Source organism: Struthio camelus, chromosome 5 (genome assembly GCF_040807025.1).
Source record: "Struthio camelus isolate bStrCam1 chromosome 5, bStrCam1.hap1, whole genome shotgun sequence".
Taxonomy (NCBI): domain Eukaryota; kingdom Metazoa; phylum Chordata; class Aves; order Struthioniformes; family Struthionidae; genus Struthio; species Struthio camelus.
The window spans coordinates 31669875-31688618 of NC_090946.1; the positions used below are offsets into that span (position 1 = coordinate 31669875).

The window sequence follows — 18744 nt, forward strand, 5'->3', positions numbered from 1 at the left end:
AATAGCAAGAAAAGTTTTATAATAGCGCATTATCTGAGATACTGTTTATGACAAACAATTAAACGCTGTTATAGGCAAGAGATGGAGCTGAAACTGGAACAATTCTTGAATTGAGTGCAATATTTAAGATTATTTAAAAAATATTATACAACATTAATAATATTGAAAATGCCAGTATAATATTCTAGTCATGTCCCTTATAAAGATTTTTTTAAAGTACAGTTCTTGGGATATGGTTTACTGTATATTTAAACACTGCCCTAATTTTTTCTTTTCTTTCTCACAATACTAGGACGTCAGCTCTCTAAATCCAAAAGCTCGTTCTGAACTAGCTTCAGCATAGTTTACTAAAAAGTCGGAAATCAAGGTATCCTAATACCATCTCATGAAGGTCAACATTTTGAGTTTGCTTGGCTACCTTCTTTATTATTATTTGTGCTAACTGTCTATTTACCGCTTAGAGCTACCACTCTACAATGGCAAAAGGATCAAAATGCAAGAAGCCAGTTCCAGCCCAGACATAGCACAGTTCAAATAAACACTACAGCTCACAGGGAGAAAAAGTTAAAATAAACAGCCCCTAATGATTCTTAGTCATGTTGATGTGGTTATATATATAACTTATATGGTTATAGCCATATAAGGAATGCATATGCAGCTTCACCCATTATTTGTACTTGGATGAAATCTTATCACTCACCAAAGGCACACCACTTAAAATGCAATGCCCAATAAAATGACTAACGCACTGTAACTCAAAGCATACTGAAAAAATATTGAGGTAGTCACCATGACAAAAAATAATTCAGTAAAGACTATAGCTAACATTCAGTCAATGTACAGGCTGAAAAGGTTCTTATTCATACCATGATTATCACTCTTGACTTCTAGTTAGCCACACATTACCTGGAGCAGCAACCATTTCTGTTGCAGAGCGCTTAGAGGGAAACAGCGACTCTTAACTACTGTTATCAAGAACAATTTTTCATTAGCAGCAAGATGCATAGTCCTTTTCTTTCTATAAAACCTTAACCCAAATGAAGGCCTGATATGCCACACATGAGCATGACTTCTGTAAAAGATGTATCGCTGTCTGACCGATAAATAGTGCAAACTCAAGCAACTGAAGCACAGGAATCCTATAAATATTGATTATATTATTCAACATTCAGTGAAATCAATCCTCAACTTCAGCTCTTCATATTGTACTCTTATTTGCTTTCTAATACGCATAACCATTAAAATTCAGCCTACAACAGAACTCCGCTTCAACAATGGTTTTGCGCGACGTAGCTGCAGGGTACACAGACCTCTGAATCCCAAAGGTGATTTCTCACTAGAGCACAATTCCCTTATGTGGTGGTTTGACCAGAGCAGCAGCAGGTCATAAAGCCTGATTTCCCATCCCAGAGTGGCCTGCTCTTCCCTCTAATTTCCCTTCATCTAAGTTCAGAATTCACAGCGCTTGAGAAAAAATCCCCATGGAGCATAAAGGCTTGAATAAGCAAGAAGAAATCAGAATCCCATGATGATTATGCACACACACGCATTAAGAGGTTGTGGCAATAGGGATATGGAATGGGAATGTATCAGCCCTACAGCATCAAGCAAATTGGGAGACTAACCAAATGGTACAAAGCGTGGGCCAAAATGTTCTCTCACCCCTAACAGCAGCTTCACCTGTAGGAGGTCAGTGCTGGAAGAGTTTTATTACAGTTTGTTGGAAGGTGGCTGGAACAGATACATTTCTGCAAGAAATTGTTTTGACTAATGGTGTTTGCAGACCAAAAACCATTTCCTGAGAAAATCTGTGACCAACACTAATCAACATACCCACTCTGTTAACTCTGCATAGAAAGTTGCACAAGGGTAACGAAAACAGGGTCAGAGGGTTAATCAAATCAAAGGAAAAGAATTTTAAAGGGCCTTTTTGACCAACAGCTCTGTTTTTCCATTCCAAGGAAAGACAAAAGGGAAATTAACTCTACATCTCATTAGAGAGAAAAGAAGGGGCAAAAGAAGAGTACGGAAAGAACATGAAAGTTAGAAGCTAAAGGGAGACTTAAGTAGACAAAACCTTCTGAACAAATCCAAAAAAGTAATGAGCTAACCTCCTCATCTGGAATGACTGCTTAACTCTTTGAAGTGGACAGGTGAAATGATTCTAGATTTTGAGTTGTCACTTTCTGACAAGGCCTATAAAGCCCCAAGGTCACCCAGCTGTGGGACGAGGTAAATGGCAGAACACAACATCCTGGGATCTTCCTTGCATACTTCCCTCCTTGGACAAATCCTAGTGCTGTTGCTTTGTCATTCTGTCGACATTTGAGCTTCCGTATTAAGAGCAGTTCTTCCCTTTGATCCACACCTGAAGACTTTCTTAGTTTAACAGATATTTTCTGCTTGTTTGGAAAAGATATTCTTTCTAACCCTATGAAATCAATCCTAATTTCTGCCGGAGCTATGCTTGAGCAGACTTAGAAAGGGAGGCCAAATGATACTTCCCATGACCCAGTACATTTCAGAGAAAGCATCAGAAACATAGGGCTAAAATAGCTTATCTTGGCTATTGGATTTATTTTAGCTGTAACAAACATTTTGGCTTCCTTCCCTATCAGTTTGCCAATAAAAACACAGATCCACAGTTTGCAGACTACAGCATTGTAGCCATTTTGAAAATGAAAAAGTGAAACATACACCAGCTAATAAGGAACTATTCATGTTATAAATGCCCTCTTGTGCTGTTTTCCGCATTCAGCTTATGAAAATATTGGGCCTGTTCATCCTAAAGCTGATCTTAGAGATTCATTCTGCAGCAAGTTAACGCTGACACTTTCTTTACAAGCAACCTCTCTAATTTCCAAGTAGTATATTATCCCTCTCCCACAGGGAGGCAATGCTATTCTACTTTCTACTACTGAGCATGAACTGACATTGGGGAAGATAACTCAGGATATGGAGGCTACCAAACCAAAACATCTGGCTATACTGAAGATGACAATTCAGCATTATTAGGTGTCTGTGAGATTCACCAAAGGTAACACCCTCATTTCTTAGACAGAAGGTTTAAATCTCTCAATTCATAGTGGGATTATAGCCAGTGTTGTTATTTCAGCTCAGTACTAAGGACTCCCTTCCAATGGAATCTGCACTTACGGTTAGTCTCCATAGACTATTTAGACCCAGCATTGTGAGGCTGCTTTTAGGAAAGTTCCCTTCAAATGTACACAAATACAGAAGGATAAGCCCTCCAAACTACCAAAATTCGAACTCCGTTAATAATCTGAGAATTAAACTGGGTCTTTCTGACTATGGATTGACCTGTAATACAGATTCTGCCCTTGAAACCTGGCCAATGGTTAAAATAATGATATATAAATCAATAAAACAACCCACGTTAGCTACAAAAGCCTATTTTGCTAAATAAAGGCAACAGACACGGAAGAGAACAACATTTATACACACAACAACTGTTCTTGTCATAACAATTTTAAACTGATACCTCTCTTACCAATCCATTGATACCACTTTTACCAATCTATGGCTGACTACATGAGTAAAAACTGAAAATTATCTCTCCTGTTTAAAGACTAATGGGAAATAAGAGCCAAGTACTCTGTCTCATACTCTACCTCTCGTTAAAAATGTTGTAATGATCAAGATTAGGGGTGAGCTGTAGTGGAGCATATGACTGTTCTGCTAAATGTTATATTCACCAACTGTTGGTTTTTAACTCACTGCTTTGATACACTTTTAGTGACAGAGGTATCAACCAGCAAAAACATGTGTTACTTTATGAGTCCCTTAGATCTAGAATCTAAAGACCAGACTTGTATTTTTGGACTCTGGAGACTTCCGTTTTATACTCTACAGGATGACAGTCACAGAATAGGAAATGATACATGGAGATGAAGCCACAGATTTCTCTGGAAACATCATTCATGAACTTAACAGCTTTATTATTATTTCCTTTTTCTCAATGTGGAAGCTGAATGTTATCCACTGACTAAAGTTCAGTCTTCACTGAATCTGCAAGGCCTGGGGCTCCTCTAGGGTACGAACAACAGAAGCTGGAAATGACAGTTCTGCCAGGGACACTGCTTAGTTTTTACTACAGGCACTCTACGGAAACCATGGCACTACTCAGAATTTATTTTTCCTCACTTCTAGACCAATATTACACATGCAAGTTTGAGTGAAGGCCATAGTCCTGAGGAAAAGCAATAACTGTTACTACAACAAACATGACAAGACTCAGATATAAGCTGATTTATTTTGCAAAAGCACAGGCAATTTTAGTGATATGATGCATTACTAATGTAGTAAAAGCTAAAGGTGCTTTCATGTGAAGTAGAATTTTACTTTTTTTTTTTGCATTGGTTTCTTTACTATATGCTCCCCAAAGAAGGAAATCTAAATAAAGTCCAACTTTTCAAGAGAGAGTGAAAACATCCATCTACTGAGAAAGGACAGCATGAACAGTGGTTTCCAGATTGCTTCCCGGTTAAATTACTGGCAAAGCAGCAGCTGGATTCCAGCTTTCTGCTTCAAGAACAGACACTAAATATCCCAGCTAAGCCAATGGTACAACAAACACTACTATAAACATTGTGGAAAAGTAAAGGATGTAAGGTAGTCAAATAGGCTAAAAGGCTGTTATAAAAATAAATAAGTAAAGAGATAAATATGTCATTTTCAGCTCAGTAATCATTTTTAATATCAGTCTAAGACTGATATATTTGAGCAAAGAAAAATGACTATGCTTTCTGGAAGGAAATGAGCACTGACATACTGGAGCAAAGAACAAATGCTTTTTCCAGTCAAGGCAAAAGCAAAATGTTGATGTAAAACCTTCTTAATAATTGTCTATCAGTTCGTATTTTTGCACATTAACTTGTTCTTTAGACTATATTTTGCATGTGCAACTATTTCACCCTATACACTGCAGTGCAAACTCATTTCCTTTCAGTGAACTTTCTCCTAAAAGTTCAGATAGTAAGAGGGTTCAGTAACAGTACAGAAAATGCCTCACTCTCTCCATCTTGTGGGAATAAATGAATGCTGCAGTACGTGCTTGACTTTCCACCATGACCCTGAATCAAGAAAACTTTTAATCATATGCATGAGTAGTGTTCCTATCTAGGAACATTTTTTTAACCTATCCGTAAGCTTAAACCACAGGCTTAAATTCCATTGAGTAAGTTAACCATGAGCTGTCCCTCCAAGTTCTTATTAAAATGGATTTAATAACTTTATTTTTTTTAACAGTCAAGATGAATGCTGCCTCATTTAAAGCAATGCAAAAATTATAGAATTCCAGGAAGTGTGGTACTTAAGAACAAAACTAAAGGTGCTTACCCGCTCGTGATATCATCAGTTCTGATATTCTTGCCCAGCACATCTCCATCACTCATGTAGCCGGTGGCATCCAGGGTGATGCCTTCCATATCTATTTCATCACTTCCCTTGTCAGAGATGTCCACGTGGCAGACATTACTACTGCGGGATGCTAGTTGTCTCCGCAAAGGTGCTGAATACATATAACGTCCTGACTCAGCATTAATGAAGCGGCTGGCATTCCCTCTTGGGGGATACCCGTTTCCCATTGATGGAGCATCACCTGCTTGAAGGCGGGGGCTGGACTGTCCCAGTCTCCACGATAAAGGTGTTGGCCTTCCCGTCAAGCTGAGAATGCTGCGACCGCTTATTTCGGTAGTGACATTGGTGTCAAATGTAGTTTCCAGTGTGCTAAAATAAATAAATGCTCTTTACTAAATGTATACTGATATCATACAGAACACCATCAGATTTCAGGTGATGTCACTTCATGAGTTCTAATACCCTTACGTTCTGAACACTCAGGTTACAAAATGTAAGTAACAACACTGACAGAATTTACCTGCTACAAAGCTCTGACAGTTAGATTCATTCTTCCAACACTGTTCTTAAATAATGATACTCTTGCACCCAGGCCATCAAGTGTTTAACATATACGAGAGCAGATTCAAGCAGAGACTTTTTAATGGATTATCCACAGTAAAAAAGTGTAATTTTTTTGCCTTCAATCACATATAATCCTATTGTAAAATGTTCTTGCCCTTCTAGGCAAGTGAGTAGCATATTAAGCTCACTAAAAGGACATCAACCCAAGTGCTATTTTTCTGACACCTTTTCTTCTTTTTTTGGCTGCATTCATGAAACAGTCCTAATAATCTGGAGATGCGTGCAGCATCAAGATGGTAGCTATATCTACACTAAGGAAAGGATAAAATCAAGAGTAAGAAAGGTAAAACTGTTTCTCACAATATATTTTACATATCCATGAAATAAAAGTATATTTCAAAATATTTGGTAATATTTATATAGAGCTCTGGTTACAAAAGCATTTCAGGTCATAGCCTCTAAATACAGCTTCGGACAAGCATCAAGCATATTAAATCTTCCACTATCCATGTCTGAGTGACTGGACTCTCTTCCTTTCTTAGTTAACTAACATACTCTTACCTTTGTTTACAGTGAATAATCATTAATATAAGCAGCACTGCACTATTTGCAGTATAATGTAAGTATACACTGTAAAAAAAAAAAGGTATCCTGTGATTGTAGTAATTAAATCATAATGAGTTGTCACATTAATTGAAATTTCAAAGAAAAATAGATCCACTGTGTGTTCATCTTTGCAAGCTCTTGCTCAGTTCTGGATACAAAGCGAAGGCACAAAAAGTTTATCCAATGAACTCATTTAGGACCAGAGTCCACTAGGAATTGATGTAGGACCACAACCTCATTAGGGGCCACACATCATATTCTCCCAAGCTTCCTGTTGAACATTGAAAAGATCTGAGTCACCAAATGTTTAAATGTAGTGACAGCCTGTGTTTATTTAGAGCATTTTTTAAATATTGCTAGAGATTTCCAGATAGTGCTTTACTAAAAAAATTACATACATGGGTAACCAATAGTATTAGAAAAATTTGTTTGTCCAAAGACTGGTCAGGAATTCAAGTTATGCACTTTATCAAGTGGGTCAAGCACAGTTCACCTGCTTGTTTAAACAAAAAATTACACATTGGGGGAGACAGGCATAATGCACTGAAGTTGTTCAAGAATAAAATGAAGTAACATTTTAAACGGTAACCTATATTCAAACATCACCTAATGCATTTAACAAGCACTGCTTACTCTCCAACTTTATTTCTATATACAATCTGCCACCTTCAGTTACTCATCATAAATCTTGATACACACCAAACACAGTTCAAAATCTGTGCTTTAAAGAGAAAACAGAAGATCAGTTTCTTCCACTGTGAGTGTTAATCATTTTTCAAGGATGCAACCCAGCCAGATCGAAGAGATGTGAAGTAAGAACAGTTATTTCAATGGTTTCATAAAGTCAGTCATGCTATTACCTGTGAGTGACCTGGGTTCCCCGTAAACTGGACATGGTTTCCTCCAAGTTCTGTCGAAGATCGGCAATGTTCTTCACAGTTCGTAATCGCCGAGTTTCTGGATCCTCTCCTAGAGGAAAAATAAATCATTAGAAAGAATAAGCAGGAAATAGCACAGAATTGAGCTGTTATCTCTGCCTGGATCTGTTTCAAACACAGTTTTCTGACTTTCCATTATTTGACACTCTAATGGATAATGATGCAGATACCATTCCCCTAGAACAGGCACCTGTCATTGCCCCAGTCAGACTGGGGAACAGCTCCGTATTGTTAACTTTATTTAACAGGTTTCCTTTGTAGCAGGAGATGTTTCTGTATTGTCATTTCCCCACATAACCCAGTTTAAATCGTAGTTAACTTTCAATCTCATTAGAACATATACTCTGTCAATACCATCGTTTCCATCTCCTATTGACACAATAAACATTGACGTGGCACGGTCAGTCTCTCCAATACTATGTTCTAACCAAACCTCCTTTTCCCATTTTAAATAGACCTCATTCTACAACAATAGCTTTCTAATAAAGTAAATTCTGTTGACTGGGTACTCCATGCTGAGTGATATTTTAGGTAAAATAGCAAAAGTTTTTGCTTGTCCACATCACAACACAGGTATCATTACTTGAGTGGGCTATTACAGAAAGTTAAGGGGCTTCTTTTACTTTCCTTGGCATTACAGAATTACAGAATCACAGAATCGTTTAGGTTGGAAGGGACCTCTGGAGATCATCTCGTCCAACCTCCCTGCCCAAGCAAGGTCACCTAGAGCATATTGCCCAGGATCACATCCAGACGGCTTTTGAATATCTCCAGCGAAGGAGACTCCACCACCTCTCTGGGCAACCTGTTCCAATGCTCTGTCACCCTCACAGTGAAGAAGTTTTTTCTCAGGTTCAGAAAGAGACCTTGTTCTTTAAATAGTCCGTTCTAAAACAAATCTTCCTCCTGTTCTTTACCTCCAGAAGAAGAGTTTTTTCTATACCTTAAAAAAGTCCTCTTAGTGCCTCAGCAAAATTTATTTTGTTTACTTGCTCTCAGCAATCAATTACGAAATGCTTTAGTTGATAACTCAGCTGAACTTTACCTATAGTCAAACCTTCTCAGCAGTTGAAAAGAAATGACTTCTCATATCTAGTGGTGCCAAGATATTCTTTGTAAGCTGAATGCTGAAATGGACAACCTCCAAAAAGCCACCCTAAACCCTCTGTCAGACACAGGAGGGAATGGTTTCATCCTAAAGGCTTTGCAACTTATGACTGAAGAAAATACTTACTACACCAAATCTAAAACTTTTCAAACTTTGTAACAGCCTTCTCTGCACAAGTGATGCATTCTTAAGCTGCAAGGATACTGGTGATCCATACAACTGGGAGTTTAGATCGGTCTACAGATTACATAAATCATAAGTGTTAAGGAATAGATAAATTAATCTTTAATTTTCCATTGTTGTTGGACTTCCTACATTCTTTGCTTTAGTCTTCATGTTTCTGAAAGACGCTAGATTAACGGCACAGAAAAACCAAGTCACATACTCCTACTTGCAAAGCAGCATTAGCATAGACTTCCTACTCTACTGGTGCTCACCAAAGCGATGGAGCCCTGACCACAAAGAACTATCTGGGGAATGGAAGATAGATTTGTATGCTTATACAATCATTGGCCTTACTGAGACAAACATCAATGGTTCAGTTAGTATCCATGACAACATTTTTTTCATACAGGCCTCTACTCCCTGGGATATAAACTAACGACGACACATTTCACTTAGGCTAAATGATCAAATAATTATGATCTGGTTGTATCGGAAAGAGCAGCCTAACAAGCTTGATTGCTTTAGCCACTGGGTCTCTGGGACAGAAAACATTTTTCTACACTCATGGATCTACAAATTATTGCAGCAAAGATCATAAAATATTTATATGCCGTTAGCCAAACAAAGGTCAGAGTGCTCTTTCACAGATCATTTCTCTCAAAGATAAGAAGGCAAGTACTAGATAAGTTCTTAAAAGAACATACAAGAGACTTAGCTGAGGTAAAACTGAAGTTATTTCTAGTGAGATCACTCTCAAACCCATATTGATACAAATTTTTTACTTAAATGACATTCAGATATGAATTACAAAGGTTTTTAAAAGACAGATATTGAATAGTGTTACTAAAAATTAATTATTAAATCATTTAGCTTGTCATCAATATGCAGTATCATTATACTACCCAGCTTCCAATTTTCCCTGTCTAGACTCTCCCTCTTTTTTCACATGTGCTTTTAAATTAAAAGCATCAATAGCTGCTATGTCCATATATGGAAAGAAGAAATCTGTTACTTATTTCTTCTTATTTATTTGGGTTGAGGAATTGTTTTGTTTTGTTTGTTCATCTTCCCCTAAGACTCCTTTATTGACTACTGCCGACTGTGGAGTTTGGCTATGCACAGCTGGTTCTTGCCTCTTCATTGTCTGAGGTTGTCATGCTCTCTTGCATTTTTGGATCCCAAACTTACATATTCCACTTAAATAACAGTTTGTATTTACACAACATCTGTCATTAAAGACTAAAGACTTTGTGTGATCTATAAACACTTCCCAGTTCACAGCCTGAAGTACATCTAGGCTAAGCAATCAAATGATTAAGAGGTCATACTGAAAAAGCATAAGAAGCTGGACGCTCTGTGTCTCTTACGTTGAACTGGCTCTCATATTTGAGTATGAACCCAAAATTGTATTCAAGGATTTTATTCCTTGTGCATTTTATTCCCATTTTTAATATTTAATCCAGTTGTATGTAAATCATATGTGCAGGTATACACATTTATGCATTCCTGCAGCCCTTTTCCTCACCAACGACTCTGCTGCTTGCCTTTGCCATCAGCATATGCATATACAGGTGTAAATGTGGCACTGACAGAATATGTAATGAAATATGAAATTAATCCAATTGTGAAACCTCTAGCCGTGTGACTTTCCAAGCAGGATAATCAGTTTCAAAACTCACATTAAACTGGAGGATGCCAGGACTAACTAGATGGAAAAAAATTGAGGCAATCTATTGATGGCATATACTGTAATATAATATAATACTGTCCAATAAGCATAAACACAGACATTGCTAAAATCAGAAGGGAAGGCGGAAGAGATACTTGATTGTGACTTAAAAACACTTTTTATACCTTTACTAGAATACTCTTGCTAAAAATTGCTTTGTTATCATGGGTAAGCTTAAAACTTATTGTTAATTATCAAACATTTCTTATAGTAGCAGGAAGTCTAGATAAACATGCAAAGTACTTCGTAATTTAGACTACATATATCCTAATCCCAATCAATTTAGGCTTGTGTATGCTGGACACAGCAAACTGAAGTTGGATTTTGGTCTCTTATTGCTGCAAAACTGCTTCTCAAATTGATCAGATTAATGAGAGCGAACGCGGAGATTCCTCCAAACATGCAAACTAATCAAAACATCAAGGATATTAATTTAATCTCTTCTATAACCTACGAAGTCTTAAGCAAAGTTTAAAAGTAAAAAATTAATATCATGTGTTTGCGGCTAATTAGGACCTTCATAATATCTTAATCTTAAAAGTTGTTGTACATCTCCCAGAAGACACTACACACCCACAACTTCTAATGATTTTCAGAAATTTGAGGGGCATAGGGTTTTGTAGAACTTGAGCCTCCAGTATTCAAAATATTAATAGCCAGTTTCCATTGCTGAACAGCCAAAAGAAATATCTTAACTAACAGAAAGCAAAGCACTCCAAATAAATACAAATTAGATTCCCCACAAAGATGGAGCTCCTGATTTGCAACCTGTTTCAGACTTTTAGCCTATTCTTATTTAACCAGATTCCATTTAGGAAGTTATGCTGCCAGACATACCTGAGAGGTCTTCAAGGCCAGGCTGTCCAGTTTTGACGTAAAGCGCAGAATCCATGCTGACCCCTCCCGTGCTGGCCTCAGCTGTTACATTCCCTTCGTTGTCTGTCTGTGATCTAAAAGGCAAAACAAAACAGAGATGCACAGTCACTCACCATCAAAAGTATCTCAACTAGAGCAACTAGACAACTGTGCCAGCCATCAGCCACTCTGTCTTTTTCTCCAGAACAGACCAGACCGGCAGACTGACTTTACATAATTCATTAGTCCCATGTTGGACTATGTCCTAGAAATGGAAACAAGCACTCAGCTGTAAAAAATAAAAAATTCATAGCCAAATGTAGGCTTCACAGCTCTTCAGAAGACCCCTAAGAAGCTTGGATTTTCAGCTAAATTTTCATTCTCAGTAACGTGACATGTCTGATTCTCTCTAATAAAGCCTGTATTACACAAACACAAAGCAGGTAATGTATGATGCTGTGCTACGCTTCTCCAGATTTTCCTTCCTTAACTAGCACTGTCACTCATTTTTATCTTAAAACAAATGAATGGATAAAATTAACTTCAAACTCCAATTTGTGGTCTGACATTGTGGCTGTCATGAAGTAAAGGTCCATAAGAATCTTTTCTCGGATCTAAGATATCTGGACTCATTTCATCTTACAAGTTGCTGCATGTTTTGCTCTTAGAGTCACATCAACAAACAGCCGGATGTTTTCCTGTCAAAAGCAGGAGCTCTCCATAAAAGAGAGGATACAGCAGACAAGCACTTGACTAATCTTGCTTTCAGGTGACACTATATGAAATAGAAAAATTTCTCTCTTTTTTTACATAACCCCCTCCACGAAAAGTAAGTCTACAGGCAGCAGAGATGTTTAGTCTAAAGTAACCTTAATTCATATCAGAGAAAACCTGAGATTGCTGCTGCAACCCATTAACTTTGGCACTCTGCAGTCACTTCCCTTCCCTGCAAATAGTGCTTGAGCCCTAGATCCACACTGGGAAATTTACCATACCTGCGAATAACAGGGGGAGGAGGTAGCTGAGACAGCAAAGACCTGATCACAGAGCAGAATCTCAGAGAACCCAAGAATATGCAGCTATCCCCTACAAGTGCATTTTGCAGATAAGAAAAAGCACCTGAAGAGTAAATTTACAATACTACTACACATTTGCCTTGTGAATTAACATAATTTGAGTTTCCTCTTTCTTTTCAAGTCAGCAAGATTATGCCAATTGGCCTTTTTCTTCCACTTCTTCCAAAGTAAAGACTTTTCAAGTTCTCAGCTTTTTCCTCCAGTTGCCAACAGGTAGCTATATAACTGTTCTTCATAGAGGGTCGAAAAAAATACTACCTAGAGTTTATCAGTGTGTTTGGATTACAGAAAATATATGGTTTGCACCTGCTTTTACACTCCAGATGTTATTTATATTCAAACTACTTGAGATCAACATCAAATAGAGTGCTTTTTACTTTAGCTATTGACAGGACACTGGTAGTCATAAACATATAACAATCCAACACGTCATGAACACGTTTGCACGTTGTGAGGGATAAACAAAGCAATTGGAAATTTCTATTTGACTTATGGATTAAAACAGTACAAACTACATTGGTGATTTCCACCTTAAAACAAACTTTTAAAAACGAGTACTGGTAGAACCCACCATTAGCCAAAGATGTGACAATAACGCTGATATAAATGGACATGAGAACAACAGATATCCAGAACGTGTAATATTAATACAGATTTTTGCCAATTTGATTTTTCCCGACTGGCACATTTTCATGTCATTCACTGTATACCAGAAGGAAACCTAACATTTTATTCCATACATACAAGGAGAAATAATCTCCCTTTGCCTGCAGCTCAGCACTGAAAGGCTCAGAGGACAAAAGGTTACCCTTCCCATTTCGCATTCCTACACAGGCCTGAGCAATCCTTCCGCATCCTCCTGCATCAGGTTCATCACATTTACATTCATTTTTATTTTAAAAAATGGACTGTGGCCAGCCATCTCTTACACTACACCTTCTAACAGGTCAAAGGCAAAAAAGCATATAGTAAAACTGAAAAATGATAGAAAAGGGTGACAAAGATGACCAAAGCATATGAACACCAGCTATACAAGAAGTAACTAAATAGGCTAGGACACTTTAGCCTATATAAAGTACACTCCTTTAGGGAAGGAGGGGTATGATAATGGTCTATAAAATCATGAGCAATGCGAAGATGATGAAGAGAGAACAACTGTTTGCAGTCTCTCCCTATGTCAGAATTAAGGGTCATCAAAGGAAATTGGCAGGTGGCTGTGAAAAACAAAAACCCCACCACCTGACTCAAGAATTTATTGAGCCATGGTCAAGCTCAGGAGTATGTCCTCAGGAAACACATTACTGTTTTCCCTCTTCTTCTACTCTTCCCTAGGTATCCTCCGCTGCTATTGTCAAACAGAAGATGCTGGACTAGATGGAGGTGAGGTGTGACCCCATATGCATTTTCCTCTGCTTACCTCATTCAGAGTAAATGATGCAAGCACAGAAGAACAGACATGCTCTTGTGTTCTGTCTTACCTATAGTTTTTTTAATTTATTTATTTTTAAAAGATTTCCCATCACTGCTTATCCTGAGGCAGCTTCACCACTGTTAGCCACGCTTAGGAGAATGAGTGTGTGCACGTCATAAACTGGTACTGCTATAACTTTTAAGACCATGATGTATAAAACACACCTAAACCACACAGTATGAGAAAAAAGGCAAAGAAGGCAGTAGACACCAAGGAGGCAGCATTCTGATGTGGGCTGTTAGTAGTGTCAGATACAATTATTCACCTTTCTGTCTACCAGAACTTCTTACACGTCTCAGTCTGATTGCCTTTAACAAGAATTCTTATGTGAATGTATAAATTGTCCTTTCTCAAGGCACAAAACCTTTCAATGATGCGGCATCCATATTACTTTCTTCCTTCACCCTCAACAAATAATCCTCACCCTATACAAATATCACTTTCAAAACAGTGTGCTTGAAGATGTATCCATACCTGTACATAAATGGAGCTACTGTGGCAGTGTTCGGGTGGTTATATTGCTGTTGGGGATGAGGTAGCTGAACACTCACAGTATTGCTTCCTGTATTGTGTGTCGTAGTCACTGGTCCGTTGACAGCTTGGCTGCTGTTGCTACTGTTGAGACCTATACTTTTTCCTTCTGAAGAGGCTAAACTTGAAGAGGAACTGGAATTCCTGCTGTCTAGCTGCGTCTTCTGATGAGAGAGCCCTGAGCCAGGTTTCCCACTGCGGTTTCTCTCACTTTCTTTTGCAGAAACTGGGGCACTTGAGGATTTCCCTGTGGTGTTTTTCATTCCTGGTTTTGGTATTCCACTGTGCGAAGGGGCAGAGGCCTCCTTCTTGGCACTATTCAGCTTTCCTCCTTTAGGGATAAAGCTTGCAATCTTTGAGGACTTTTTTGGCATCTCTGTTGTTGCTAGTGCTGTCTGTTCTTCTTTTGGCTCCTCTTTTATGTCCAGCTTTTCCGTGATGGATGTTCTTTTTGCAATGTCTTTACTTTTATCCTTTTCCTTCTCTTTCTGTTTCTCTTTATCCTTCTCATTACCCTTTGGAGAACTTTTCTTATTAGTCAGTGCCCGGCTAAAAGTTCTTTGTGCAATTCCCTTGAGCGCAATTTTGGGACTGCTGGACATTGGTCCGGAACTGTTCACATTCTGATTTGTGGCATCAATTTCTTCACTTTCCTCGAAGCTGGGAAGCGTCTCTAGCTTTTCACAACTATTGTCCCGAGACCCCGAACACTCAAGCATCCCTCCTGCTTTGGAGCCTCCTTTACTATTGAAGAGTTTTAATTTTTCAAGCATGGATTTTTGACCATTTGGAGCTGTTTTGACCATTTCTGAAGGTGGCTTTGGAGGCTCTGATACTGGCTGCTTTATAGATAACATGGAAGACGTAGCTGTGTGCTTAGCACTAAGGGATTTGCTTCGCCAAGGTTTAACAGCAGAGCTGGGCTGAGGGATGGCTGATGAGTTATTGCAACCAACAGTACTGCTGCAGCTTTGAACTGAAGATGATACATTTTCATTCATTCCTGTGGGCTGGGAAGCTGCACTGTCTGCAGGCTCTGGAAAAAAAAAGAAATAGAAAATACAGTAGTATCTGGTATTAAAGCTAGTCTAACATTTCTTTCTGTAATGAAAGGTCAGGAACTTTACACTAAAAACATTAAAAAAGACACACATATCACTACTTTAAACATCAGTATTACTTAAACAAAATAAAACCCAGCTATTTTTCTCCTACCTAGCAGAACAAACAGCAGCAAGCTCCCACTATGTAATTTTAATTTACTTACTTGCTGTTTAAAAAAAAAAAAAGGGAAAAAAAAATCTTTCTCCAATTCAAACTAAAAATGTGTTTTGCAGTCTTTCCCTTATTAAGTCCACAATATGCTTTCATTAGTGAAAACACAGCACTATTTTCTAAGGCTTCCTTCTGCTTTGGCAAAATTTTGTCCAAGTTCAATTCTTAGAAAAACCTCAAACATATAAAAAATGCAGGAGTAAGGAAGAAAAATAAAACTGAAGTTGCTTCACTTGGGGGTGGAGGGCGTTCAGATCTTCATATGTACAAAGATAGAAGCAAAATCCATATACAAACAAAACCAATTGTGCCCCTATGCAATGAACCTAAATGATATATTAGCACATAACTTAATCCAGCTGTAAGAGAAACTAGTGGCAGTAACTGTAAGCCCTCCCCCTCAATGAGAGCAAATCCGTCGTTTATTTTGTCCTTTGAACATTATTTGTTCTTCCTAAGAAATTAGTTCAGAGCCTAAAGAGAGCTTGAAAAATCGCACTCACCTACCAGTGGCCACTTCTCCTCTGAAGTTTCTCTTTGCAAAGTTTCCTTTCTGGAGACGTTGCTCTCTCAATTGTCACAAATATGTTTTCTGTTAAACTGCTCATGTTTCCAATTAACTTTTGTCATCTACGTCTGTTCGCCTGCCCAGCAGCCTGCTGGGGATTAACGGCTCTTACCTATATTTCCCTGCCCTCTAGTAATAAAGTAAACTGTGTATAAAGCTGCTTTTTTTTAATTTAAAAATCAACAGCAGTTGAGAGCGTACATTTTCAGCAGTGTGAGCAGCCCTGTGAATTCAGTCCTGTAAATCATGAACCACTGCAACCACACAGGGACTGTTTTACCTCACTTTCAGCTGCTCACTGAAGATACAGCTCTGTTAACCTCTCATCTCTGATCCAAACCAGATCTACCAAAGATTTAAAGCACATACATCTTCATGACTTAGCAGAGAATCGGATTTCTAAGAATATTAGAGATTCTTTAATAATAAACTCAGTCATTTTACATGGTTACGTACTAAGTAGGATAGCAGGAATTAATGATACTTTCAAAAAACATTACTGAAATTGGAAGACTTCCAGGACTCTGGTATTAACCAGTAACTGTATTGGCTTGTCTTGCTAGTCCTTTTCCTACGGAAAACTATGCACGTGGAGATGGAAGGAAGCAATCGCCAGTTTACAGGCGCATAAGGGAGGTGTATTTCTTTCACGTTAGCAATAGTCTGCTGACTTCAAGGGCCTTACTACTCCTGTTTTACTCTAGTACAGAAGGAAAATCAAGCCACCGAATGTCCCAAACAGTAATGCCACCTGGTCCTCTAGTTGCTCTGCTGCAGCCTGTTAACCTGATGCATTAAGAAGGGCTGAAGAAGTGGTGGTGTAGGAGGTGCACCAACTCCAGCGGGAAGGAAAGCAATGACCCCCTCCTATCACAGTGACCTGCCTGCTGGCAGGAGAAAGGAAGGAAGGAAGGTCAGAAGCACTTTACAAGCCTTTGAAAATGTTACTCCCTCTGCTTTCAAAAGCTGTGCACCATTGCTTTTTCCTGCATGCTTCTTACAGTACACTGCTATTTTTAAAATTATTTTGATCTCCAGAAGTCCTTCTACCTAACAAAATCTACTCCCAATTGCAACATTGCCCCGTTGTCCTTTTGTAAACTCTGAACAAGCAAGCCTTTGTCTCATTCTGTATTCAACAAAAGACACCCAGCAAGGTAATGAAAGCTACTTGAAACTCCCCAAAATACGTCCCTTAGGATTAATTTGTTTAGCTACACTTGAAAAACAACAAGTAACTGCCCATCTGAGGGTCTTGATCCTTCTAGAGATACTGAAAAGTCTAAGTCCAAATGTATTCTGGTCTTATAGTATAAACAAATCTTAACACAAAGCGTACCCATTCCCATAAATCAGCAGAGCTGCCTTTGATTCATGAACATACATGAGATGAGTTTAGAGTTGGGTCTAGGGATGAAGTGTAACGTATTAATCATATGCTATCATCATATTAAACACATTAATCATAATACATTAATTATACCAACATAAGGAGTAACTGGGAAACGGACTGGGAAAATATAAGGGTGACAGACTGAAATCTAATGGTAAGGAGGCCATTTGCAAAGTAGTGCTTATTGTTCTACATATACAAGGCAGCAAGAAGTGGAGGAAGACCTGTTTGCAGAGTCAGGTAGCACAACATATGCATCATCTGCCTACAGCGTAAATCCAGTTTGGGGTGAGATGGCATTCAGCCTGAGAACACAGCCAATTGAACATATTTGTAAGAGATCTGTGTACTTTTCAAAAAGCTTCTTAAACAAAAGTTTGAAAAAAATACAGGCAAAGTAAGTTGTATTTGTGTAAATAAAACCATTCTGCATTCAGTGGATCTCAGAGCTCACTTCAAGAGCCCCAACTTGAGCGGCAACCTGCAGGCTAAGGTCCACGCCTGAGAAAAGAGTTACCTGAGTATCAGATTCTGCTCCAAAACCTAGCTATGAGGTCTTCCTCTACTTGAAACACCTGCAGCTTGACTATAGAAGCAGAAACTGAAGGCAGTCCACACCAAAACAGCCTTTCATATGACCATTAAAATGTTTTCTTGAAAGTGAGTGGAAGATGTCGGTTTACTTGGGAAGTGAACTTCATCCTAATAGCCTAGGCGAATGCTTTAATCCTTGGACTTTTGGGGAAAAGGTTTTCTTTGGATCAAAGGAAACAGTGCACTTTTTTTTTCCCTCAATCCAAAAGCATTTCTCAAAATTTCTTTCTAAGAGAAAAAAAAATCAAGAATTTCTCCATTTCTCCCTTCTCAGAATGTTTTCAGATTTTTTTTTTTAATTTCGTTTGGTCACTGAACAAAACGCATCTTTTTTTCTTAATAGCATTCACCAACCTCTACACAGACACGCCAGTGGTGTAGAATGAGTATAATGCAATTCCTTTTAGCGAGTTACTCCTGATTTACACACACCAGAGAAATCAGAGTACGGACTACAGTATTATGACTGCAACAAACGGAAAAAATGAACAT

At 38.3% G+C, this 18744-nt stretch overlaps 1 protein-coding gene across 3 annotated transcripts in view; it reads right to left on the reverse strand.

Annotated features, from left to right (window-relative positions):
* NAV2 (neuron navigator 2) overlaps nucleotides 1-18744 on the reverse strand; it is a 245424-nt gene that overhangs the window by 102152 nt on the left and 124528 nt on the right. For all 3 annotated transcript variants that reach the window (XM_068945366.1, XM_068945365.1, XM_068945364.1), the window contains 4 exons: nucleotides 14366-15458; nucleotides 11327-11439; nucleotides 7410-7518; nucleotides 5359-5748 (listed from right to left, as the gene is read on the reverse strand). In XM_068945366.1, the coding sequence (XP_068801467.1) occupies nucleotides 5359-5748; nucleotides 7410-7518; nucleotides 11327-11439; nucleotides 14366-15458 (1705 nt within the window). The remainder of the gene's footprint in view (nucleotides 1-5358; nucleotides 5749-7409; nucleotides 7519-11326; nucleotides 11440-14365; nucleotides 15459-18744) is intronic.